The sequence below is a fragment of the Ruditapes philippinarum genome, unplaced genomic scaffold (genome assembly GCF_026571515.1).
Source record: "Ruditapes philippinarum isolate M1 unplaced genomic scaffold, ASM2657151v2 ctg2122_1_1_1_1, whole genome shotgun sequence".
In the NCBI taxonomy this organism is placed as follows: Eukaryota; Metazoa; Mollusca; class Bivalvia; order Venerida; family Veneridae; genus Ruditapes; species Ruditapes philippinarum.
In genome coordinates this window covers 188895-215407 of record NW_026859915.1, presented here as the reverse complement: position 1 = coordinate 215407, position 26513 = coordinate 188895, and the positions used below count along the sequence as shown (strand labels likewise).

The 26513-nt window shown below is 33.5% G+C and overlaps 1 protein-coding gene and 1 long non-coding RNA gene across 5 annotated transcripts; one reads left to right on the top strand and one right to left on the bottom strand.

The window, feature by feature from the left end:
* Nucleotides 1-1467: 1467 nt before the first annotated feature.
* LOC132758279 (Golgi-specific brefeldin A-resistance guanine nucleotide exchange factor 1-like) lies at nt 1468-26513 on the top strand (the record flags this gene model as incomplete). Of its 4 annotated transcripts, none has more annotated exon segments than XM_060749843.1 (24): nt 1468-1711; nt 2051-2175; nt 2574-2776; nt 5857-5980; nt 6411-6536; nt 6957-7039; nt 9280-9343; nt 9553-9728; nt 10338-10437; nt 11455-11631; nt 12104-12364; nt 12737-12852; nt 13137-13534; nt 14527-14684; nt 15166-15382; nt 16853-17043; nt 17706-17856; nt 18349-18479; nt 19074-19175; nt 19438-19551; nt 20104-20272; nt 20760-20876; nt 21717-21770; nt 24236-26513. In XM_060749843.1, coding segments are annotated over 24 exon segments (3846 nt in total), but the record flags the coding sequence as incomplete, so codon positions are not given.
* Nucleotides 8178-9252, bottom strand: LOC132758281 (uncharacterized). The gene is made up of 2 exons (XR_009629556.1): nt 8479-9252; nt 8178-8442 (listed from the first exon to the last, which is right to left on the bottom strand). It is a non-coding gene; the product is annotated as an uncharacterized LOC132758281 (long non-coding RNA).

Sequence of the window (26513 nt, the reverse complement as noted above, 5' to 3'; positions counted from 1 at the left end):
CATTGACCTTGTAGGGTAAAAACGGTTTCCGATCAATAACTAAAGAACGCTTAGGCCTTTGGAACTTCAAACTTGGTATGATGATTGGTCATGACCAGCAGATGACCCTATTGATTTAGGGGTCAAAAGGTCAAGGTCACATTGACCTTGTAGGTAAAAACGGTTTCCGATCAATAACTAAAGAACCTTAGGCCTAGAGACTTCAAACTTGGTAAGATGATTGGTCATGACCAGCAGATGACCTATTGATTTTGGGGTCAAGGGGTCAAAGGTCAAGGTCACATTGACCTTGTAGGTAAACAACGGTTTCAGATCAATAACTAAAGAACGCTTAGGCCTAGGAACTTCAAACTTGGTATGATGATTGGTCATGACCAGCAGATGACCCCTATTGATTTAGGGGTCAAAGGTCAAGGTCACATTGACCTTGTAGGTAAAAACGGTTTCCGATCAATAAAACTAAAGAACCCTTAGGCCTAGAGACTTCAAACCTTGGTAAGATGATTGGGTCATGACCCAGCAGATGACCCCTATTGATATTTGGGGTCAAGGGGTCAAAGGTCAAGGTCACATTGACCTTTGTAGGTAAAAACGGTTTCTGATCAATAACTAAAGAAAGCTTAGGCCTAGGATTTCAAACTTGGTATGATGCTTGGTCATGACCAACATATGACCCCTATTGATTTTGGGGTCAAAGGTCAAGTGCACATTGACTTTTAGGTAAAAAAACGGTTTCCGATCAATAACTAAAGAACCCTTAGGCCTACTTCAAACTTGGTATGATGATTGGTCATGACCAGTAGATGACCCCTATTGATTTTGGGGTCAAGGGGTCAATGTCATAGTGACCTTTGTACTTAATGGACGCGATTCTGACCAATAACTCAACAACTCAAGTTGCCTTGGTTGATATTTTATATGTGCTTTTGGGGTATACACATTTGAAGGTCTTATGTAATAATAACAACTTGGCTGTCATTAATGAGGCTATGTGATTCATAAAATTTATGTAAATATTATTTGGTAAGATTTTTAATAACTTTAATTGCTGCACACAACCTATGGTGTCACAATAATTATTACCTTGTGACTAATCATGACCAGAAGATACTAGATAACCCTTATTAATTGCTTGTTCACTGGGTCAGAAGTCATGCATAATAACCTGATCACATGACAAATTGGCTGCCGATAGGGGGCATACATGTTTTACAAACATATCTTGTTTATGATTAGGGTTTTATTTCATGTTTAAATCTTAAAAAAAAATACATTTATACAAGTTGAAAATTGTTGAAAAGTCAACTCCAATTAAAGATTTTGTTGCATTTAAACTAAGTCAGCTTATTTTTTAAGCAGCAATTACATTGTATCTGACTTTAAATGCAGTATTTATAGGCAGATATTTTACCACTTACAATAAAACCATTCTAACCTATAGCTAATATCATATTATGTCAATTCCAGAATGCATTTCCTGTGTCTGGATTATTTTCCACACACCTGTTGTCATTGGATGCCCTGCTGACAGTGGTGGATAGTATTGAACAACATTGCCATAGTCGTATCCTTAAATCCACCACTAATCCAAGTCATGGCGGGGATCAAACCAAGAAAGGCACAGATTCTGGTGAAGGACCGACAACCACTGCTGAGACAGAGAAGGATGAAGGAGGAGCAACGACTTCTCAAAAAATGCAGCAAAACCAAGGTAGATATTAATCTTTTTCTCTATTTATTTTGTGAAATGTTTACTGTATTTATAATTATGTTTTGTATGAAGAAAGTTTTTTGCAAGTTGTTTTTATTTTATAATCTGAATATTTAAAATATTGTCAGACATAATATTGTTTTTTGCTGAACTATTCAAAGAAAATTGAGAGCTATTGCGAATTATGGCCCTTTTTTAAATTCTACATAATTCAGGCTCTTGTTTTACTGTTAAGCACTGAAAATGGTCAAGCACACTGTCCTACTGACAGCTCTTGTTCTAAGAATTATTTTATTATATCTACATATGTGTTGTATGTATAATTGTCTGTATTCATAGAGAATAAAAGTGGTAGCAAGTTACGAGATACAAGAAAAGGTCCATTCATCAAACCCAACAGAATGAAGGTGACTAGTGATTTACCAACACAGGAAGAACTTTATGCACTTAAACAAAGAAAACGGGTAAGACCTGTTATTATATTCAGTCAGTTCATATTTTGAAGTTTTCCCTTAACATGATAAATATTGAAAGATAAACCAGTCTATTTAACAGATCTAGTGTAAAGGGTTTGGTAGTAAATAAAGAATTTAAGATTTCTGTCAACTCAATGATAAAACTAAAATTCCATGTCTACCAGTATATTACTCATTGAATTATTGTTATGAAAGTGGCACTTAATCTATTGTTACATACAAATTTACATCTCACATTTTTTATAATCGGTGTATGTCAGAATAATTTTTATCAGGAAATTGACATTTTTAGTATTTCATGATGTGGATACAACTTGTGTTCTGTAATATTTTTGCTAAAAAGGGTGAACTTCTGTCTAATGAAAATGAAATTTTTTTATGTGTAGGTGTACCAAACTGGGACAGAATATTTCAACCAGAAGCCAGCTAAAGGTATAGCATACCTGCAGGAGCAAGGTATGTTGTCTGATCCTTTAGACCCAGAGGAGGTTGTCAACTTTATCAAAGAGAATCCGAAAATAGAGAAGAAGATGTTAGGAGAATATATTACAAAAAGGAACAACAGCAAGTTATTGGAAGTGTTTGTAAAGTAAGTTTTTTTTATCAGTATGGGAGTTTTATTTCTTATTTAACATTTTGATTTCTTTAATTTTTCTTATACTAAACACATTTCATGATGTACAATTGTACACTTTTTGTATTTTCTGATCGCAGATCAGGAAATACATTACTAACACAGAGATTTCATGACAAACCTATCAACAAGTAGTTCTCAAAACAGCTTAAAACTAGCGATGTAAAAGAAAGAAATATTTTTATTTTGTTACAAGTATCCGACGAATTAAAACGCATTCAAAGTTTAAAAGTAGCATTGCCAATAAATGCACAATCACAAATTACGCGGATGAATATTATTTTAATCAATGAAAATGCTATTTTTAGCGATGTCGATTACCGAATACTTCAGAGCGTAGTACACAAATAAATCTGACTGTCGAGTAGTGGAATATATACATGTCAAACTGTTTTGGCAAGAAGATTTTCGCTAAATTATTTACATCAGTGTTAAACAACAGGTTTATCGTGAACAAAATACCTCAAAATTAATAAGGATTACAAACCCGAAATGGAAATTCTAAATTTAGAATTATTTGATTTTATTCAAGCTTTCTTCATATTCCCATGGTGCAGGGGTAACGCGCTCGTTTAGGGTGTGAGAGGTCTCGAGTTCAAATCCAAGTTGAGGCAACCATTTTTTTAAGTGTCTTTTTAAGGAAGTAGCCTTGATATGCAAGGATAAGGTGTGGCTGTCATAAAAAAATGAACATTAATGATTTTTGATGCAACTCTACTCATGCAAAATTCCATATGTATCAAACTCAAACTGTTAAAGTAAAAAATCTAAATGCAGTCGCTGCATCTCGGTGCCCTGTAAGATGAATTATAGTATATGAAAATAAACTTATACAGGAAAATACATACAGATATACAGTACGATTTTGATTGCAAAGATCAGAAATTACCAAAGAGCTTGCAGCCCTTTGATTTAATATTACTTTTCTGCTAATTGCAGTGTATGTGCCTGAAATAATGCTTAAAAGAGCACCTGAGGTCTTCCTCCACCAGTAAAGCTGGAAAGTAGCCATATGACCTATACTGTGTTGGTGCAGCACAAAACACCCAACAAAAAATTGTTGTACTGGAAATTTTTATGCTCCCCGAAAAATTTCGGGGGAGCATATAGTCGCCGCCTTATCCGTCCGGCTTTCCGTCCGTCCGTCCGTCCCTTTTTCTTGTCCCCGTCCCCTTTTCTTGTCCGGGACATATCTTTGAAACAACAAGAGGTATCAACATGAAACTTTGTAGGTAGATAGATCTCATTGAGTAGGTGTGCAGTGCACAAGAACCGTAACTCTGCCTTGCCTAATTTTTGAATTATTCCCCTTCGTTTATTTTTACACTTTGAACTTTGTCCGGGACATAACTCTAAAAGTATAAGAGGTATCAACATGAAACTTTGTAGGTAGATAGATCTCTTTGAGTAGGTGTGCAGTGCACAAGAACCGTAACTCTGCCTTGCCTAATTTTTGAATTATCCCCCTTTGTTTATTTTACACTTTGAACTTTGTCCGGGACATAACTCTAAAAGTATAAGAGGTATCAACATGAAACTGTGTAGGTAGATAGATCTCATTGAGTAGGTGTGCAGTGCTCAAGAACCGTAACTCTGCCTTGTCTTATTTTTGAATTATCCCCCTTTGTTTATTTTACACTTTGAACTTTGTCTGGGACATAACTCTAAAACTATAAGAGGTATCAACATGAAACTGTGTAGGTAGATAGATCTCATTGAGTAGGTGTGCAGTGCACAAGAACCGTAACTCTGCCTTGCCTAATTTTTTAATTATCCCCCTTTGTTTATTTTACACTTTGAAATTTGTCGGGGACATAACTCTAAAACTATAATAGGTATCAACATGAAACTTTGTAGGTAGATAGATCTCATTGAGTAGGTGTGCAGTGCACAAGAACCTTTACTCTGCCTTGCCAAATTTTTGAATTATCCCCCTTTGTTTATTTTACACTTTGAAATTTGTCCGGGACATAACTCTAAAACTATAATAGGTATCAACATGAAACTTTGTAGGTAGATAGATCTCATTGAGTAGGTGTGCAGTGCACAAGAACCTTTACTCTGCCTTGCCAAATTTTTGAATTATCCCCCTTTGTTTATTTTGCACTTTGAACTTTGTCCAGGACATAACTCTAAAACTATAATAGGTATCAACATGAAACTTTGTAGGTAGATAGATCTCATTGAGTAGGTGTGCAGTGAACAAGAACCTTAACTCTGCCTTGCCTAATTTTTGAAGTATCCCCCTTTGTTTATTTTTACACTTTGAACTTTGTCGGGGACATAACTCTAAATGTATAAGAGATATCAACATGAAACTTTGTAGGTAGATAGATCTCATTGAGTAAGTTTGCAGTGCACAAGAACTGTAACACTGTCTTGCCTACTTTTGGAGTTATTGCCCTTTGTTCATTTTGACACTTTGAACTTTGTCCGGAACATTACTCTAAAATTATAAGAGATATCAACATGAAACTTTGTAGATAGATAGGTCTCATTGGGATGAAGTGCAGTGCTTAAGAATCATTACTCTGCCTTGCCTTACTTTGAAGTAATTGCCCTTTGTTAATTTTTACTTTTTGACTTTTGTCTGGGACATAACTTTAAAACTATTAGAGATATCAACATGAGACTTTGTAGGTAGCTAGATATAATTGGATAGAACTGCAATGCTTAAAGAACCTAAACAAAGCCTGGTCTAATTTTGGAGTTATTGCCCTTTGTTCATTTTTACACTTTGAATTTTACCCGGGACATAACTCTGATATCATCAGGAAACTTTATAGATAGATAGATCTCATTGAATAGAAGTGCAGTGCAAAAAAACATAACTCCGCTTTGCCTAATTTTGGAGTTTTTGCTCTTTGTTCATTTTTTTTATACTTTCCTGTGTCCAGAACCTTCTCGGGGAGCATCACCCGGTTCAACCGGTTCTTGTTTTAGTAATCTGTCTTAGGAAGATATACCTTGTATGGAATATATACCCTGTAAGGAATATATACACTGTACTAATAGTAGATTACTGAACATTTCAGATCATTCCATTTTGAAGATCTGCGTATAGATGAAGCATTGCGTCAGTATTTGGAAGCTTTCAGACTGCCAGGGGAAGCCCCTGTTATCTCATTGGTCATGGAACATTTTGCTGACCATTGGCATGTATGTATTGTATCAAATTCAGATTTGTGTAGGGTAATTTAATATCAGAGAACTATCTTAGCTAACAGTAGAAAGTTGATGGTTCTACTCAAGTGCTCAATGAACACCTGTGGGCTTTCCCTTCTTGGGGAATAGCTGGAAAGTAACCAAATAAGGTTTAATAGCAGTGTTGATTTGACTTTAATAAAAAGCAAAGAGATATTTATGTCACTTACACATTGCCAGTTTGCTGAAGATTTCTGTACACAATAAATGGCTTATTAATTCAAAAAAAAAATGAAAAAAAATCTTTAATTTCTCTGCATACTTCTGCAAGAAGAATTTGTCTCACCATTTTAGTCAAAAGAAGAAAATAGAATTTCTTTATTTACATAATATTATTTATTTCTTAATATATTTTAAATTTTGACTTTTGTTAAATTTTTTCCAGAAATCGAACGGAGAGCCTTTCCACAATGCTGATGCAGCATTCACATTGGGTTATGCTATTATAATGTTAAATGTTGATCAACATAATCATAATGTGAAGAAACAGAATATTCCAATGACTGTTGAGGTAAGCAGAATTCTCTGTGGTCATTTCTTATCCATCAGATATTGAGCATAATCATTAATATGCTCATCCATAACCCTAGGGCCAATTGGCAGCAACAGATTCTACCCATGCAAGCAGTGCAGACCAACATCAACCAGCACATCCATGCATTCTGTTCATGGTCTGTCTGCACTGTTTGTTATTGCTATATTTGAGTTATTTAGCATGGTAAGAGATGATTATAGGAATTGACACACTCTGCTTTTGATTTTGAACGTTTCATTATGAACCTAAGAGATTTCTATATAAAAATTCTAAATTTTTACTTTTTACAGATAAAATATGTGACTTAATTATCAAAATGTTGAGATTGTGTAACTAGACTGGCTATATTGGTGGCATAATAAAACAATGACATAAACAAGCTTTGATGTTTTACAGGAGTTCAAGAAAAATCTTACAAAGACAAATGGTGGTGAAGACTTTGAGAGTGAAATGCTGGTAGAAATTTATAATGCCATCAAGTAAGTTTACCTCAAATATCATTTACTTTCAGTGTTATTTTAAGATTTCTGAAAAGAAATATTTATAGTATAAGTGGTAAGAAAAGATGTTATTTTGTTAAATCTTTATATTGAGAGTGAAATTTGAAAGATCAGCACATATAGAACAGATATGATTTATTTTAAATTTCAAGCAACACAAAAAAAATGGGGTACGGTTAAGGTTGTCTGTAATAACAAAAATACTTCTAATAAGAACATGTATGATATTAATTGTGACCATTTGTGAATTGCATTAAGGCCTGCATGATGGAAACAACACTCGTTTCATGTTGTTAATATTTTTATGCCACCGCAGCATCTGCGATGCGGTGGCATATAGCGATTCACCTGTGTGTGTGTGTGTTTGTTTGTGTGTGTGTGTGTGTGTGTGTGTGTGTGTGTGTTATATAGATTATATAGTGAACTTAAAAAATCTTCTTGTGAAAAACCAGTAGTCCAATTTCAACCAAACTTGGCAGGATTGATCCTTGGGTGAAGGGCTTCCAAAGTTGTTCAAAGAATTTCATTCCATGCAGAAATCTGGTTGCCATGGCAACCAAAAGGAATTATAAGAACAAATTTAAAAAATCTTCTTGTAAAGACCCAAAATGCCTAGAGCTTAGATATTTTGCATAAGGCATTGTCTGGTAGACCTCTACCAAGATTGTTCAAATTATAGCCCTGGGGTCAAAATCAGCCCCGCCCCGGGGTCATTGATTTTCAATATATGTACATATAGTAAAAACTTAAAATACCTTATTGTAAAGACCCAAATAGCCTAGAGCTTAGATATTTTGCATAAGGCATTGTCTGGTAGACCTCTACCAACATTGTTCAAATTATAGCCCTGGGGTCAAAATAGGCCCCGCAACCAAAAGGAATTATAAGAACAAATTTAAAAAATCTTCTTGTAAAGACCCAAAAGGCCTAGAGCTTAGATATTTTGCATAAGGCATTGTCTGGTAGACCTCTACCAAGATTGTTCAAATTATAGCCCTGGGGTCAAAATCGGCCCCGCCCCGGGGTCATTGATTTTCACTATATGTACATATAGTAAAAACTTAAAATACCTTATTGTAAAGACCCAAATAGCCTAGAGCTTAGATATTTTGCATAAGGCATTGTCTGGTAGACCTCTACCAACATTGTTCAAATTATAGCCCTGGGGTCAAAATAGGCCCCGCCCCGGGTCATTGTTATATAGATTATATAGTGAACGTAAAAAATCTTCTTGTGAAAAACCAATAGTCCAATTTCAACCAAACTTGGCAGGATTGATCCTTGGGTGAAGGGCTTCCAAAGTTGTTCAAAGAATTTCATTCCATGCAGAAATCTGGTTGCCATGGCAACCAAAAGGAATTATAAGAATAAATTTAAAAAATCTTATCTTATGTACATATAGTAAAAACTTAAAATACCTTATTGTAAAGACCCAAATAGCCTAGAGCTTAGATATTTTGCATAAGGCATTGCCTGGTAGACCTCTACCAAGATTGTTCAAATTATAGCCCTAGGGTCAAAATCGGCCCCGCCCCGGGGGTCATTGATTTTCACTATATGTACATATAGTAAAAACTTTAAATACCTACTTGTAAAGACCCAAAAGGCCTAGAGCATAAGGCATTGTGTTGTAGACCTCTACCCAGATTGTTCAAATTATAGCCCTAGGGTCAAAATCGGCCCCGCCCCGGGGGTCATTGATTTTCACTATATGTACATATAGTAAAAACTTTAAATACCTACTTGTAAAGACCCAAAAGGCCTAGAGCATAAGGCATTGTGTTGTAGACCTCTACCCAGATTGTTCAAATTATAGCCCTGGGGTCAAAATCGGCCCTGCCCCGGGGGTCATTGGTTTTCGTTATATGTATATAGTAAAAACTTTAAAAAAATTACTTCTAGCAATTGACAAATGCTAGAGGTTAGATATTTTGCATGAAACATTGTGTAGTGAACCTCTAGCACGATTGTTCAAATTATAGCCCTGGGGTCAAAATTGCCCCCGCCCCGGGGGTCATTGATTTTCAATATATACATATAGTAAAAAATAAAAAAAAATCTTATTGTCTGTAGGTACAAGGTACAAGGCTTCAAAAACTTAAAATACCTTCTTGTAAATGCCCAAAAGGCCTAGAGCTTAGGTATTAATGCGGTGGCATAGCATTTTTCTCAAATGCAATCTTGTTTTAATAAGTTTGTGGCTTTGTCGTGTCTTCCAGGACGGATGAAATTGTCATGCCATCAGAACACACGGGTCTAGTTAGAGAAAATTACTTGTGGAAGGTAAATTTATATTTTGTAAATGCACTTACTGTTTAACATGATATATCTAAATAATGGATTGTTCCAGTTTTGTATATGCAACTTTCCATTTGTATTTTCAAGAGATGTCTTTAAAATGTGAAAAAAATTAAGCAGTGAACAATTTATAGTCTGATTAAACATCATATATACTATTTGACATAATTTACACACAAAATTTTACATTTTAGGTGTTATTAAAAAGAGGCAATACAAAAGAGGGTTTATTTACCCACGCCCCCACGGGAGCTTTCGACCATGACCTATTTACACTGATCTGGGGACCAACAGTAGCAGCTCTGTCATTTGTGTTTGACAAATCAACATCAGATGAATCTATTATCTCAAAGGCAATATCAGGCTTCAGGTAGGAGAGAGATGGATCTAATGTTAATATTAAATGAGAGAGGTGGATCTAATGTTAATATTGAATGAGAGAGGTGGATCTAATGTTAATATTGAATGAGAGAGGTGGATCTAATGTTAATATTGAATGAGAGAGGTGGATCTAATGTTAATATTGAATGAGAGAGGTGGATCTAATGTTAATATTGAATGAGAGAGGTGGATCTAATGTTAATATTGAATGAGAGAGGTGGATCTAATGTTAATATTGAATGAGAGAGGTGGATCTAATGTTAATATTGATGGATAAATTTTATTGGTATAGAAGTATTGGTTGTGAAATATTTTTATGTCCACAGTGAGTTTATACATGTATGAATATAGATAACATAGCAAAATCATGTAAAATGTTTTGTCAGTGAAACAGAGTCTGGCCTTATGAGTATTTGAAAATTTATCTTATATCAGAATTTTAGACTGTATATGTTACAGAATAATTGATTCTGATAAAAAAAGCATAAAGAGTTTTTTGTTTTGTTTTTTTTTGTAAACGTCTTGTGACAAAATTAAATCTATGCTTTTAAATAGTGATAAATATGTATAAAACGATGTGTTTGTTTGTTTGTAACAGGAAGTGTGCAATGATATCAGCTCACTATGGAATGAGTGATGTGTTTGATAATCTAGTCATATCTCTGTGCAAGTTTACTACTCTACTTAGTTCTGTCGAGGTAATGTTTTACCCTTACTCTGCAATATTTAATTACATGTAATTAACTTGGTGACTCCAAACTACTTCTCACCACTGTAGGTTCGAGCGACACAAGTGAAGTTGGATTCTACTTGTGAGAAAGCTATCAATCTAGCTTACCGAACGTCAGTGGGTCTACTCAGGTGCCTGTGTATGCATAAAATAATGTACAGAGGGTCAACTGAGGTCTTCCTCCGCCAGTAAAGCTGGAAAGTTGCCATATGACTTATACTGTGTTGGTGCAATGTGAAACTGAACAAAAAAAAAAACCCCATCAACTTGGTAGACTCCTTAAAATTGTTTAATGACCATTGTTTTCTAACAGACTGCAATATAATTGAATTATATAAGGAGTTGACCTGTTACTGCTCTAAGGTGAGGATATGTTATTACATAAACCTCAGTTATATTCTGAAGAAGTCTAAATGTCATTAACACAGGTGTTCGGCGTGTTCGGCCATGGCCACTTTACCCCCATTCCCCCTCTACAACCAAAACCCTTAAACATCATCCAAACATAATAAGTATTGACAAAATCAATTATATTAGAGAAAAAATTTATGAAGAACAAAAAATTAAAGGGTATTTTACTTTACTTTCATTTTGTATAGAAAAATTGCTAGCATTTCAATTTCAGCGCATATATTCATCAAATTTACACTGATCTTAACAATTCTGGTGTCAAATCATAGAAGAAAAAAATACTCTTTAAGGAAGCATCACTGAAAGGATCGCTGGTTATACATAGCAAGTAATATTCAAGCCCAAACTGTCAAGAAAATGAGACTTGACAGAGATCTGCTTGCACTGTTTTGGTACAACTCTCTTGAGTAAAACCCACTGAACTCATAATGAATGAATACTTTTTGTATTGTGCATTTAAATATGATAAAATCAAATTATCATTTGTAATAACTTTTCAATCAAATTATCATATGAAACTATAACACACCTTTTCCGATGTCTCAAATTCTCAAATTTTATTTGTCATATTTAGGCCCCAGAGACTATTCCTATATCATTTGGCATGAACAAGAAGGCACAGCTGGCTGCTAGGACAGTGTTTAGCCTGGCACACAGACATGGTGATATCTTACGAGAGGGTTGGAAAAATATTCTAGACTGTATGTTACAGCTGTACAGGGCTAAACTACTACCAAAAAGTATGATAGAGGTAAATATCCAGATTTGTTATATGTCATTTGTCATACTTAGGCCCCAGATAATATTCCTATACCATTTGGTATGAACAAGAAAGCACTCTGTTTATGTACAGATAAGTCTGGCCTCCATGAAAAACTCACTATTTTGAAATAAATTTCCTAGTATACATGAAATGATATTTATAGATTATGATGGAAGAATCACTATCCTTTTAACTGTGTAATCATTGGACCTGGTTCATAAAATTGAAATGTATAGCATAATGGGTGTTAAATATAGCATTAATGATGAAGGTCATTGGACTTATTTCTTAATACTTGACCTACATCTCTCAGAATATATATGCAAATGAGTGAACAATCTGTATGGTAAATTATTTTTTACATGGTAAATGGTTGTAACAGTTATATTTGCTCAACTCTAAATGTATTAAGTTCTGTATTTGGTTGTAGTGAGATTTAATGAAATTTTATTTTTAACAGGTTGAAGATTTCTTAGCACCCTCCGGGAAAATTTGTCTTATAAAGGAAGAAAGTCAGTCAAACCAGAGATCAGAGTCCGGCTTCTTGAGTAGTGTGTACTCATACTTTGCTACACCTGAGGCGGCAACCAGCAAAGGTCCGAGCCCAGAGGAAGAAGAGGCTACAAAGTATGCCACAAAATGTATACGAGACTGTCAACTAGAACAGCTGATTGTTGACAGTAAATTCCTTAGAGAAGAATCATTACATGAGCTTATAAAGGTAAAAACTTGTATATGTTAAATGATAGTTTGTTCAACTGTTTTACAATTTTTATTGCAAAAAACTTCCTTGTATATTTCAAATATGTGAAACATACAATATGAAATACAGGTGAAAGTGATGTAGATTGAAAATCTGTATATACCTACATCCTATTGTTTTTATTGCAAGTTAGAATTGCCATAAAGTCTTACCAAATGGTAAATTGGGGTAAAGGATGGGGTGGCTTAAACAAAGTAGGAGGCTTAAATGAGTGGAAAATATGGGAGACATATTTCAATGGTCATTATTAGAAGTATGAGTTATATTAATACATGTTAAGAGAAGTTCTTATGAATTGAGCGAGTGTTAAACATATGTACATAATTTCAGGCATTGATATTTGCGTCACAAGGACCCGAGGCTCATGAATCTATGGGGACGATATATGATGAAGACGCAGCAGTGTTCTTCTTTGAACAGTTTATAACATGTATTCTACAAAATAGGTTTGTCATTTTTCTGTATATTTTAAAATTAACATTAACTAAAAGGTGTGATTTGAATTAATTTGAAAAGCTAATGCCCATCTAAATAATACAATACTCGCCATATTTTACAATACATGCTGGTGTCATATGAAAAAATATGCTTGTGACTGCAGTTGGGCTTACACTCTCTTTCTCTGGGTTTGGTGGCAGACACCTTGTCCACTTAGCCACCACCCCATCTATGAATGATGATGATTACAGTATTTTAGATTATAAAGTAAGGTTTATTTAATTTCTTCCAGGGATAGAGTGAGTCCAATATGGCAGTCAGTACGTGAACACATTTACAGTTTAATGGTAAATGCTGCAGAACACACTTTCATGGGAGAGCGTGCAGTCGTCGGACTTTTACGTATTGCCGTAAGACTTTTACGACGTGAAGAAATTGCCCCGCAGGTGCTTTCATCTATTCAGATAATGTTAATGATGAAACCCCCAGTTATTCATGACTTTCATATAAGTGAGCAGATTTCGTATGGATTACACGACCTGTTACGGACAAACGCAGCAAACATTCATTCCAGTCATGACTGGTATACAATATTCATGCTTTTAGAGGTTGTAGGTGCTGGAGTTAATCCGCCACCAGTCTTACAAGTGAATAATGGAGTCAATGTGACTGAAGGTCTAATAGAAGCAGGTAAGATATTTTTGGTAAAAATGTTTAATACTTTAGGGATAAACTTTTTTAGCACAACTATTCAAAGAATAGTTGGAGCTATTTTATAAGTGGATGTTGCCGCCACACTTTGGTTAAGTTTTTGCATGCAAGTTTGTATTCCAAAAACTACTGAAACTTCACACACTTATTTGAAAGCATAACTAGAAGGTCACTGTCCAAGGCCCATAACTCTAACATTGATTTTGATAGAATAATGGCCCTTTTTAAATTAGAAATTATACATTATTCAGGATCTTGTTTTACTATCAAGTACTGAGAATAGCTGAGCATGATATCCTTCTGACAGCTCTTGTCAGATTTTAAGAAAATTTTTGAAGTTGGTTTTTTCATCGTAGTTAGTTATTTATGGTATGTTTGCACAGGTTTAAAAAATTAAGCATTCTTCAAGACTGTTTACCCAGTTTTAGTCAACTTCGCAGTTGGAATCCTGAGTTTGGCATATATTTTTTTTCTGGCAGTTGACATCGAAGTGTTTTTATTTCATTCATCCTTGACAATGGTTTTAAATGATTTTCTCAGAATTTTTGTTGTTACTTGTTGGAAAACCGGTTTGTACTGAAAAATAATAAAACTGTCTAGCTGGTAACAGACTGAAAAACTGCTAAACCCAACAAAACAATAAGGATTGCCTTGCAAAGTTAAAAAAATTCAAGCACAAATTAAGTATAAAAAACAGAAGATATATGTATGCTTAATTTTGAGAGTTATAAACAGATGTCATCTTAAATTGTCAATACAATTATAACAATAACAGTTATGCAGAGGCCATTTTGTGTAAGCAATTGACACAGAAAACATAAGTCCAGCATGATACCATGGAAGGTCTGCAGAGCTTGTTATATTATTTAGAGGTGAATTTTCATGTCATAGATCATATGCATTCTGACAAGGAAAATATATCTTTGTACTTGTATATTTATATAAAAACATGTATATTTGTATGTATACAGGTGCCCAGAGTGATAGTGAGCTGCCCAGTAACAGTAGTGTTATATCAGGGGGAACTGACCGTGGTTATACCTCCGATAGTGAGTTAGAGACCAGGAATAGAGTCGCACCAGCTGACTTTGAGGTACGAGCTATTCCAGAAAATGGAAGCTGGATGCTGGTAAGCAATTTTGTCATTGATATTTATTGCTGTAGTTTATAAAAAAATTTAAATGATACTTTTAGAAGTGTTGAAATAATATAAAAAAAAGAGTAGGATTTGAAGAGTTTTCCATATACATGTACCATGTTCTGTAGTCCTCATACTATTGTAATTGACAATTGCATGAAGCAGAACTGTTTTGACTTAGTCCTTTGTTTTATAGTTTGACTCATACAAAATCAATTATTGTAAGAATACATTTAAGTAACATTTTTTCTACATCTTTATTGCAAAATATGACCCTCTCAGGGAGTTTTGCTGTAAATTCCTTTTCAATCATTTTGTCTACAACAAAAATATGTATTTATGAGAAAGCATCATCAGTTAATATTGTAAGCTAAACCCTTTTGCTAGTTCTACGCAGGTTACTGTCAAGCTTTATGCGTAGTTGGAAGCAATAAATGTTGTTTTTTATATAAATTATATATTTTTTCTGCAGGTAAATAAAGATGAGCAACCATACAAGAAGCTTGCACCAGTAAATCAGTACAGTATAGAACTAAACGAGCATGTTCAGATCTGTGATAGTAAATCTTTGTTGAAATCCTCGGAAACGTTATCATTCCTGGTACGAGATGCAGCCCACGTCACACCACTTAACTTTGAAAGCTGTGTTCATGCAATTCGGGCATTTGCCGAGGCATCCTTAAATGGAGGTATATCAAATATTCATTCATTGTCAACAAGCCTTATTGAATACTTAATAATTTTGTTGTTACATATTTTTTTAGCTTGCCCGAGCTAACTCAGGGTGAGCGTTTAGGATCGTTGAATGTCCGTCATCCGTCGTCTGTTCACACCTGTTCATTAACACTCTAGCGGTCACATTTTTGCCACAATCATCATCAAACTTTGTTAGGATGCTTATCTAGGTAATAGATGGGATGAGTTCGAAATGGGTCATCTCAGATGCAAAACTAGGTCAAAGGAGCTAAAAATAGAAAAACCTTGTTAACACTCTAGCGGTCACATTTTTGACTCAATCATCATCAAACTTGGTCAGGATACTTGTGTTGGTAATTGCTTGGAGTAGTTCGAACCTGGGTCATCTCGGATGAAAAGTTAGGTCACAGGAGCTAAAAATAGAAAAACCTTGTTAACACTCTAGTGGTCACATTTTTGACTCAATTATCATCAGACTAGGTCAGGATGCTTTTCTAGGTAATTCCTCGGATTAGTTTGAACATGGGTCATCTCGGATGAAAAACTAGGTCACAGGAGGTAAAAATAGAAAAATCTTAACACTCTAGTGGCTACTGTTTTGATCCAAGTATTCTGGAAATTGGTCTGAAAGTTTGTTTTGATGATTTCTAGGTCACGTTTGAATATGGGTCACCTAGGGTCAAAAACTAGGTCACACTGCTCAAATATGGATAATCCTTGTTAACACTCTAGTGGTTATTATTCTAGGACTCAGTAGTTTATAGTTAACAAACAAACAACAACAAACTGTTTATATTCTATTTATGTAACGAGGCACGTCATCAGACATTTCATCAATAAAAACATATTAAGTATTTTCAGTTGGTTTGTGAAATATTACTGCTTTGTCGAGAAAAAGAGGGCGAATACCGAAATGATCGCCTTTATATATGACTTGATACGTCATAATGACTTACTTCTCCCGGCGCGAGATTTTGGGCGTGTACTTAAGGCCAGACTAAAATGCTTTATAGGTTATGGACATGTCACTGAGCCATAATAAAGTAGATTAATATTAAGAATTAATCTTGATAGTTTTAACTCACCTGTCATGAAACTTGGTCAGAATGTTTGTCTAAGTAATTGTTCGGATGAGTTAGATGGGTCAAGTGAGCGATCTAGTGCCATCTTGGCTCTCTTGTTTAAGCTTTGTTAAGATTTCTTAGCCACTTTCAGTGCCTTTAAAAGAAAATGTTTATATTAAGAGTTTTTCAAGGAATTACCTGACATCTACAAAACTTTAATCAAAATGACAAATGAAAGAATATAATGCAAGCTATACACATATATTGTGATGTGTTCCCAGATATTTTTATAGCTGGTGTATGATTCCTTGTGTAATTTTAGTATTTGACAATGAAACAGTAAATTTTGATAATAGTTAAGACCATCTTGGCAAAACATTCAAAACTATCTTTTTACAGGTCATAAAAAAGTAACTGTCTCGCCAAAGCATACAAAAGATAGGAAAAGTAAATATAAACAGAAGAAGCATGCAGCGTCACGTATGAAGAAATCACATTCTAGCCCCAGTCAGATACATATGACAACGAGTTCGGACGAGGAGAACGAGGCCGAGGGCTTAGATGCTGAACTACACTCACTATCTATACAGGTACACTTCTCACTTCTATACAGGTACACTTCACTGTCACGCAGTTTATTATCAAGTATTACACTTTTTGTGACAACTTTGATTTGAGATATCAAGTTGTGTACATTTAGCATTAGAAAAGATATGGCCATGTCCAGAAGTATTATAAAAGGTTATTAAAGCCATACAGCTGAAATTGCTGACTGATAATTACGGTTCTTATTCAGATCTGCATAGGAAAGTCTTTTATATTAGGTAGGTAACTAGCTGCCGAGACAATTGTTTCCATTGGGGTGTCAGCTATTTCCTGAAATAATGCATCCATAAATTGATGAATTTGTTCTTTTTCTAACAGTGAAGATGATACTTGATTCTCAATAGATAATGGCATAGCATTCTATAAGTATATATAGCTGCCTTGTCAAAGACTATTGTTCCCATTCAGGTGTAAGCTATTTCCTGAAATAATGCATCCATAAATTGATGAATATTTTGTTTTCTGACAGTGAAGATAATACTTGATGAAGGGAAAATGGCATAACCTTCTTTTAGTTTATATGCCTCGAAATTGTCTTTGTTAAAGACAGGTCTTCATTGCTGTAAAAAAAAAAAGTTCAAAAACTTTTGACGTAGTGATTTTACTCATATTTTCATTAACCATGCATTAATATTTTTGTTTTCAGTTATTAGATCTGATGCATACCCTGCACACTAGAGCTAACAGTATTTATTCCTCATGGGTGGAGGAAGGCCATGCTGGTGATTCAGAGAGGGCTATAGTAGAAACAGGGTCAGGCTCACTGTGGATCAAATGCTGGTGCCCATTATTACAAGGTGAGTGTTAAAACAGTATAAATAATCATGGTTCAAAATGTTGGTGCCCATTATTACAAGGTGAGTGTTAAAACAAAGTTTAAATAATCATGGTTAAAAATTGTTGGTGCCCATTATTGCAAGGTCTTCTTTAAAACAATGTTTAAAATTTTAATGATATTAGATTTTTATAAGGATTCATCAAGTAAAATGTTCACAGGAACAATTATTAAGAGCATATAACTTCAACTTTTGTGTAAAGAAACTGTTGTGTAAAGAAACTGGAAAAATTAAAGGACTTGTGTATACATGTATTTGTTATACATGTTGTTGTTTAGAAATATGTTTACTTCATGTAATATTTATGTCAATGTTAGTTAGGCTACATTGTCTTGATTATCTCATTAATTATGATTAATAGTTTGTAAATCCAGTTATATAAATGAAAATATTTTCTAAAATCTATCAAGCATCTAAAGTTACATGGTAACAATATGATTTTTAAATTTGCAGGTATCGCTCGACTCTGCTGTGATGCAAGAAGACAGGTCAGAGGTCAGGCATTGACCTATTTACAGAGGGCATTACTTGTCCATGACCTTCAGACTCTTTCTGCTGTAGAATGGGAGGCTTGTTTTAATAAGGTAAAAAAAACATAGATGTTCATGTACATTGTTTTACATATATACAGTTATATTTTGAATGATGTGTTGTCTAAATTTATGGAAAGAAGTTGGTTATCATTGCATCATACATGTATAGTTAACATTGTAAACTGATAGATATTTTTAGTGAAGCAATTTTTTGAGTGCTTGATTTTCAGGAATATTAATTCATTTGGCCATGTGTTTGAAAGTTTAAAGCAGTTTAAAGCTGTAGATAGCAATCTGTTGAAAAGGAAATGTAAAAGCTATTTGTCCTGCTCATTACAGACACATGTATTAAATATAACATTCCCTGACAGTGGTTATTTCAAACAAAGATAGTATTTCAGATAATTTTGTCTACATTGAAAGTCCTGCAAGTTCATTTGATATTAAACAATAGGTGAGGATGATTCTGTGTCAGAGATTTTGACAATTGTTGATTTTAGAATAACTTAACATATTTTTTTCAGCAAATATTTGTTATAAATCACAATTGTAGGGGAGTAATAGTCGATTTAATGCACTGAATATGGTTTAAAAAATATAAAACCTTTAAAAAAATACTTATATAAACTTTTATTTACATTTTAGATATTATTTCCACTGCTGACAAAGTTATTAGAAAGTATAAATACCCAGGATCCATCTGGCATGGAAGAGACGAGAATGAGAGCTTCAACTCTTCTTTGTAAAGTAAGATAATCCATGCAAATAATATAGAAGCGTTATAATTTTGCAATTAACCTTAAGGTCATAGATTGTATTGTAATACTGATAAATTTGAAATCTGTTTATAGAATATTGTGATTAGATATGAAGGTGGACATAGACTCACTTCATCAAGAAAATATATTGGAGCCATATGCATGTACATGTAAAATCAACATTAAAAAAAGTGTGTGAAAAGTTTTTTTAGAGGATGAATAGTAATTTGTATGTTTTGTTTGCATTTCAGGTATTTCTGCAGCATTTGAGTCCATTATTATCTTTGAGTACATTTACAGCACTTTGGCTCACTATTTTAGACTTTATGGACAAATACATGCATGCTGATAGAAGTGATCTTCTTGTAAGTTATAAGATATTTTACAACATTTACACTTCAGATAAAAATGCATTTAGTTAAACCTGTTTTGAGAAGATCTGTATACAAGCAGTTGGATTGCTTCATGGTAAAACTGTAAAAACCAACTGGTGTTGGTTCAAATTTAAAGTTTCATGTGAGGAGGTTTTCATTGTAGCTTTAAAGGGTTAGTGGTTCTACTTTGATACTATCTTGTGCCTGATATTATGAACAGTGGTGCATTTGAGGTCTCCCAACACCAGTAAAGCTGGAAAGTAGCCTTGACCTGTACATGATTTAAAACCCAAGAAGGATGATAGACAAGACATACAGGCAGATTTTTTTCTAAAAAGCAAATAAGTGCAATTAAAGTTAAAGTATGAAAAAAATTGCATATTTCTTTTGATAATGTGAGAATGTGAAGCTGTTTCAACGCTAGTCTCTTATTACTAACCTGAGTAATCATAAATGAAATGTGGGAAATGAAATCTTTACTTACAAAATCCCATAACTTGGCTGTAAATTATTTAATTTGTGTACTTTATTTTTATCTGCCAGGCTGAGGCAATACCGGAGTCTCTTAAGAACATGTTACTGGTGATGGATACTGCAGGGATATTCCAGAATGGCGATGAAGTAGACTCGCAACTGTGGCGTCTCACCTGGGATCGTATAGATACATTTCTACCTCATCTGAAAGAAGAGCTCTTCAAGCCATCTGACCATGGTAACTCATTAGTGCTTTACTATGGATGAAATAGAAATACTCTCATTTTTGGTTACATCAGAGATAGTTTGATGTGACACATTTGCTATATTATTAGACACTGTCTTATTGCATTTGTGTAATGGACAATCCCTACTTTGAAATGGAACATTCTTTTGTCATTGTAGTTAAAAGGATTTGTAGTTAAATGGAATTCAATATAAAGACAGTTAAATTGTGTAGTTTAAATTTTAGCGTCTGGTCAGGCTATATGCTTTCCATAATCTGTAATTTTTGCATACTAGAATGTTTATGGTTATCATTTATAGAGTTCTTTAGGTTTGCCAATTAAGTGTAGGAGTGATTTTCAAAATTTGAACTGTTGTGTTTGTCATTTTTTACCACATTAGTTGACAGTGTGTTTTAAATAAAAAAAAAATTTGTAATCTCTTATTTACAAAAAGAATTCATTCCTTACATTTTTGCTGATTTCTAACTTGTCATATAGAACCATCAAAGCTGGCAATGGATCGTGAAGAGACACCAACCCCAGAGGCAGAGTCATCTCCCATGTTGTCAGGGGCAACACATGACCTGACAGTGACGTCTGCTGCAGACAGTAAAGGTATGACATGTTATATTATCTCCTCAGTGCCAGATTATTGTATCTGCGGAAAATTAATGTCTATGTGGGTTGGTGAAAGTTTCTTCTTTCAAATCACTATTTCCTCAGAGTTGTAGATTCTTATCTTGCCGTTGAACTTCAAAAATTTTCATGTCAGGAAGTCCAAAGTCTGATGTGACTCTACTGCTCATCTGGACATACAAGTTTTTCATCTAAATCAGAGCTGGAAGAGCACTATTTGACATCTACAGTGCCAATGTGGCTTCCCCCCCCCCCCCCCCCCCAAAAAAAAAAAAAAATAAATTAAAAAAAAACATCTATGTGCATATAGATGTAAAAGCAGATACAATGGTCTTGCGCTGAGGTAGTGATATTTATATATACACATGTGTATAAATATATGCAAAATATTACAACAAAAGCCTTAATATAGTAATAGAAATACAAATATAGTCATATAGTTGATAAATATACTGGTATTTAATTATTTAATTTATGAAATATGCACCAGGCCTTTAAGATTTATTTTAAAGTGATGAAGTAAAATTTAACATGGGACTACAAGTAAACTAGAGAGGCATAAAGACTATAAGGGAATCTATATTATTTGTGATAATCCGAGGAAAATTCTGAAAGAAAATAAATTCTTAAATGTCACTAATTATGAAAATAATAAAGGTGGTGTTGGTCACTATTAACAGTTTTTATATTAGAGTATGCTTCTTTGTATAATGCTTAATCAAACTAATGCAGATAATATAAAAGACCAGTTTTTAATGAAGTAATATTAAATAAATTTGAATTTTTTATGTATTGCTGTGAATTCATTAACTAATTAAGCTCCTGCTGATGGAAGTCACATGGCACCCGAGAATGATCAACCAAGCTCTCCAGGTAACGCTGATCATTGCTTAGCAACAGAAGAAAACTTGCCGTCTGCATCTTCCTACTTTCTGCATACGCCATTACCCACAGTTCCAAGCTCTCACATTGCCAATACAACATCTAGTCCTTCAAAAATGGTCACCTCAGATAAGTCAGTTCCGAGTCTTTCAAAAAGTACGAGCGAGCCAGTGTTGAGCCCTGGTGTGCCCTTGCTGCTTAATCCAGAGCTTATGAAAGGTACAAGCATACATATAGTGTCCCCGCAGGTTCATGTAAGTATAAAGCTAAGTAGTATCCCATAATGCCTTGAGGGTGTATGGATATCTGCCAACCTGCTTGCCTTTACCTGCATGGGAATTTACGGTAAACTGTATGTGTGTAATTAATTAATTACGGTAATTTTTGTGCCTCGTTTCTGCTATTGTAAATAGTGCTAAAAATATAATATATAAAAAAATGAGACCCATTTTCATAGAAATATAAAAAAAGTAATTCCAACAAAAGTAGTTCTCATGAGAAAAATTTTTCCAAGGTTAAGATGGGATTTGATTCATAAAACATTTATATTCAGAAGTTTTAGTAAATGATAAATTACTTTTTTCTCAACAGAAATGCGAAAGGTAGAAAAATTTTGTAGGATTGATGATTTAAATATTTGTAAGCCAAAGATGAGAGACAAAATGGTATAAACTTGGCACAGAATTTGTTTTGGGGCTATTTCAAATATTTGGAGTTCATGGTATGGATATTGAAATATAAGAAAATTATTTATTTATTTCAATTTTGTCACTGTAAAGGAAATGTTTGGGACAAATGTTCATAGTGGGAAACTTGTTTACAGTATTAGTACCTTTTATTTCTTTGAATGTTGTTTCACAATAGGATATGAATTTTTAACTTTAAGCATGATGACTGACATGCATGTCTTAATTTTCTCAAAAATCGAAAAAACTTATGTAAGTATGTGTATATATGTAACACCGAAATTTAGATATCAAGCAATAATACTATTGTATACAGCTTTTAGTTAATATAGATCTAAAATTGATAAGATTTTGATCAGTAATTTTCTTTATGTAGAATCTATTAATGCTTTGAACTTTAGTGAAAATATTGAATTTCCCATGCCAGCCAAATACAGACTGGCCAGATTGCACATCTGTGTAGTCTGACAAATCTTTCTCATAAATTTTAACATTTGAGATTGAAAATTCTTAGATAATGAATGGAAATAAAAGGTTTGAAGCAGGGCTATCTAACTATTCAAATTTAGTGGTGGTAAACCTCAAGTGCTGGTTCCATTTGAAATAAAATTTGCTACTAATATAACACTGTAATAGCATGAAGGGTAATAAAAAGGATAAAGGAATTTACTAACATTTATTTCAGTTAACTTTGTATCCCCTTTAAAGTACTTATTATGTATTGAGGTTTATGATGTTCTAAATTTGGTCCAACATTGTACATAAATTTTCATTAAATTGGATTAATTTTAGGACTGTTATTTTATATTGGTTTTGGATTGTATTATATTGTTTTTGTTTTAAAAATTGGATGATATTTACTCTTAAAAAAGATAAAACTTAAGTTTAGATCTTTTTAGCTCGCATGAGCACCAAGTGCTTAGAGGTGAGCTTTTGTGAGAAGTGATGGCTATTGTTGATGTCCTTATCCATTATGTCTTTAAACAACATCTCCAGGTAGATTTTGACCAAACTTCACAGGAATGATATAGTCGTTAGATACAAGTCTTAAAAATGATTATAGCTTGATGAATAAGTAGGTTTCAGGAGTGTGAAAAGGCTAAAAGAAACGAAACTTTAAATGTCTTTGCCTCTGAAAGTGCAATCCCCAGAGCTTAGATATTTGCATACCTTGTGGTCCTCTACAATTGTTATATAAATCATGATCCTGGGGTCAGAATTGGCCCTTGGAGTCACTATGACTACACAGACTTATATAGGAAATTTACATTTACATCTCTGAAACTATGACTGTGTCCTTTATCTAAAATATCTATATTGCATTAATTTTTGGACCTTTACAAAAGGAATACCTGTATTAAGCACGTCACTGGGGCTAAAAATGGCCCAAACCTGCGGTCACTTTTGTTACATTGACTTGTATCCCAAGAACACTTTTAAAAGTGTTTCGTTAGAAACTACAATGACTAGAGCTAAGATATTTGGCATGCAGCATTGCCTAATTGACCTTTGAATCTAAACAGTAGGGACTAAAAAGGCCTGGCCAAAGTGTGATTCCATTTACCTATTTCTGTATTGAAGAATTATGACCTTCCTTTGAAATGAATCTCAGGTTAGCAATCTAGAGCCATTTTTGCCCTCTATTAAGTACATTGTTTTTGCAAGGAGAAAATATAAAATATATATTTTGACAATTTTTGTTCTCATAGTATTTTGTTTTTGTTGTTGTTAATATTTCTCTGTAATACAATTTTGATTTTCACTTTTCAGATGGGGCCCAAATCCTCAGAGGTCAACCAGCAAACCAAACTGATAACAGAGGGCCAGTTTTACTGAATAACAAAGGAAGTCCAGTGCATGCATTGCCAGGCAACACAAGCCCCACCCACTCTATACCACTTCACTTGAGCCCGGCTCACTCTCCTGCTCAGTCAAGTCCAGTGCATTCTGGTAGCCCAGTACAAAGGGATCCAGCTCTAATGAATTATCCAATGAACAGAGTGCATCAAATATAAGATTTAGTGTAGTCAAATATTGACATAATAATTGAAAATTGAAAAAAATGCATGCGGATGTTAGCCAAAAATGTCTTTATATTGATAAATGGGTGGACCATTCTGGTAAAATAAACCCTAAATAGTTTCCTTACAAGGGTGTGTTAAAGATATTAGACTATGACTTTGTTGATCTTGACTAATTATTATTCTGTTAAATGTATTGTTCATATGTTATTTGTATTGTTTAATTGACTGCAAGCAAACGACGATTATCTTGAGTGGTGTAAATGACCGTGACCTTTTTTGTGTAAAATATAATAGGTTCCCATATGTAATAATTGGTTCTTTATTTTGACCTTGTTGTAAAGGTGGACTCAGTTGTGATATTTTTTGTTTACATATTTTAATTTATTTGTGCAATAATGTATTTGTAAATATGAAATAGCAGTAAAGTGCACATATTGTAAAAATGTAATCCATTTTGTAAATTGTTTTTGTATGTTTGGCATTGCTTTCATAAGAGAATCTTTGGAACTTTGGAATTATTTTTTTAGCTTGTACATTGTGCTAATTACATAGATTTGTATTTCCATTGAATGATTTTCCTGGAATAAAAAAGAGCATGTCCCTCACATTCAGCTGAAAGGTAGCTTGTATTTTAAAGACATTGGACTACTTAGATACATATAGAACTCTAATATGTGTTATTATTTAAGGGGGTAGATATGTTTTTATTGAAAAGCAGATGGACACTTTTTAAAGTATTTAAAACGCTTAAATGCGTTTGTTAAATAGTGTTTGATAGATCTAATTTTATCTGACTTAACGAAGATCTGATCTGAACTTCAAAAACACCAACTCAAGTGGGCGAGTTTAATGTTGATATTTGAAAGCAAAGCCCTTAGATAGTAGCCAATAAGGGAAGTTAATTTTAGACTGGTATTGGGTTATTAGCAGGATCGAAGAAAATAAATAGTTTATAACTGAAGAACTAGTTACAAGTTAATCTTTTGTCTGGCTGGTTCCCTTGAAATTTTTTCTAAGAATAAACCTAATGTTAAGGTCACATGTTAAATTTAGATGGTATACATTTTACATGAACAGTTCTTTTATTATGGCAACCAGCACACATTTTTTTTTCTTGAGAAATTTCCTGATATACTAGTATTTCATTTCTGATTTAAGTTCTTGTCATTATTTCGAGGCATATGTATATTTTCATTTTTCTGTACACATTGCATTTCATTCAGAACCAATTTTCATAACTCCTTAAAGAATTAACGAGTTTAGAAGATTCATTGTGAAAATATTCTGTATGTGTATTGATAAGGAGGTAGAGCAGTTTGTCATCAAGCTTATTATACATACAGAGTTTTGCCATTGCTTTAAAATGTACTTTTAAAGATAGACCAACATTATTGCATGTTGCTTATATACATGCATAGTCAAAGGCAATATTAATCCTTTCACAAATGGTTAAAAAGGTGCACCCTTTATTAAGTAATCCTATATTTAAATGTTCATTTGAAACAATAATTCTTTGATTTTTAGTTTGCTTTTAATTTGAAAAAAGATAAGTGATTTTAACAGGCCTAATGTCAAATGATATGGGTTATTCTGTTATAAAAAAAAAATTCACATCTTTTTATTTTTGATTTACACAATTTATATGGTATGGATACCAAGGTTATAAAGATTTTTTCCTTCACTTAATCTCAAATCCCCAGCATTTGATTGGTCAGAAACCAGCTCTGAATGTACAATGACCAATGAAAATGCTTAGATTTGAGACTGAACTCAGTAAAAAATATTTATAACCTTGAGGCCAGTACAGAAAAGGTAATTATGGATGGTTATATATTAACTGTTAACTTTGTTGTTTATATATTCATGTACTCCAGTTGATGTAAGTTTAAATTTGATTTATCTTGTGTGGCAATGTTTTTTTATAGAAGTTGAAGAAAAGATATTTTACTTGTCAGAAATGTGATTATATTGTCATTGTTGAGAAGTTATTTATGGATATTTAAATAAACTGTCAAATAAAATTA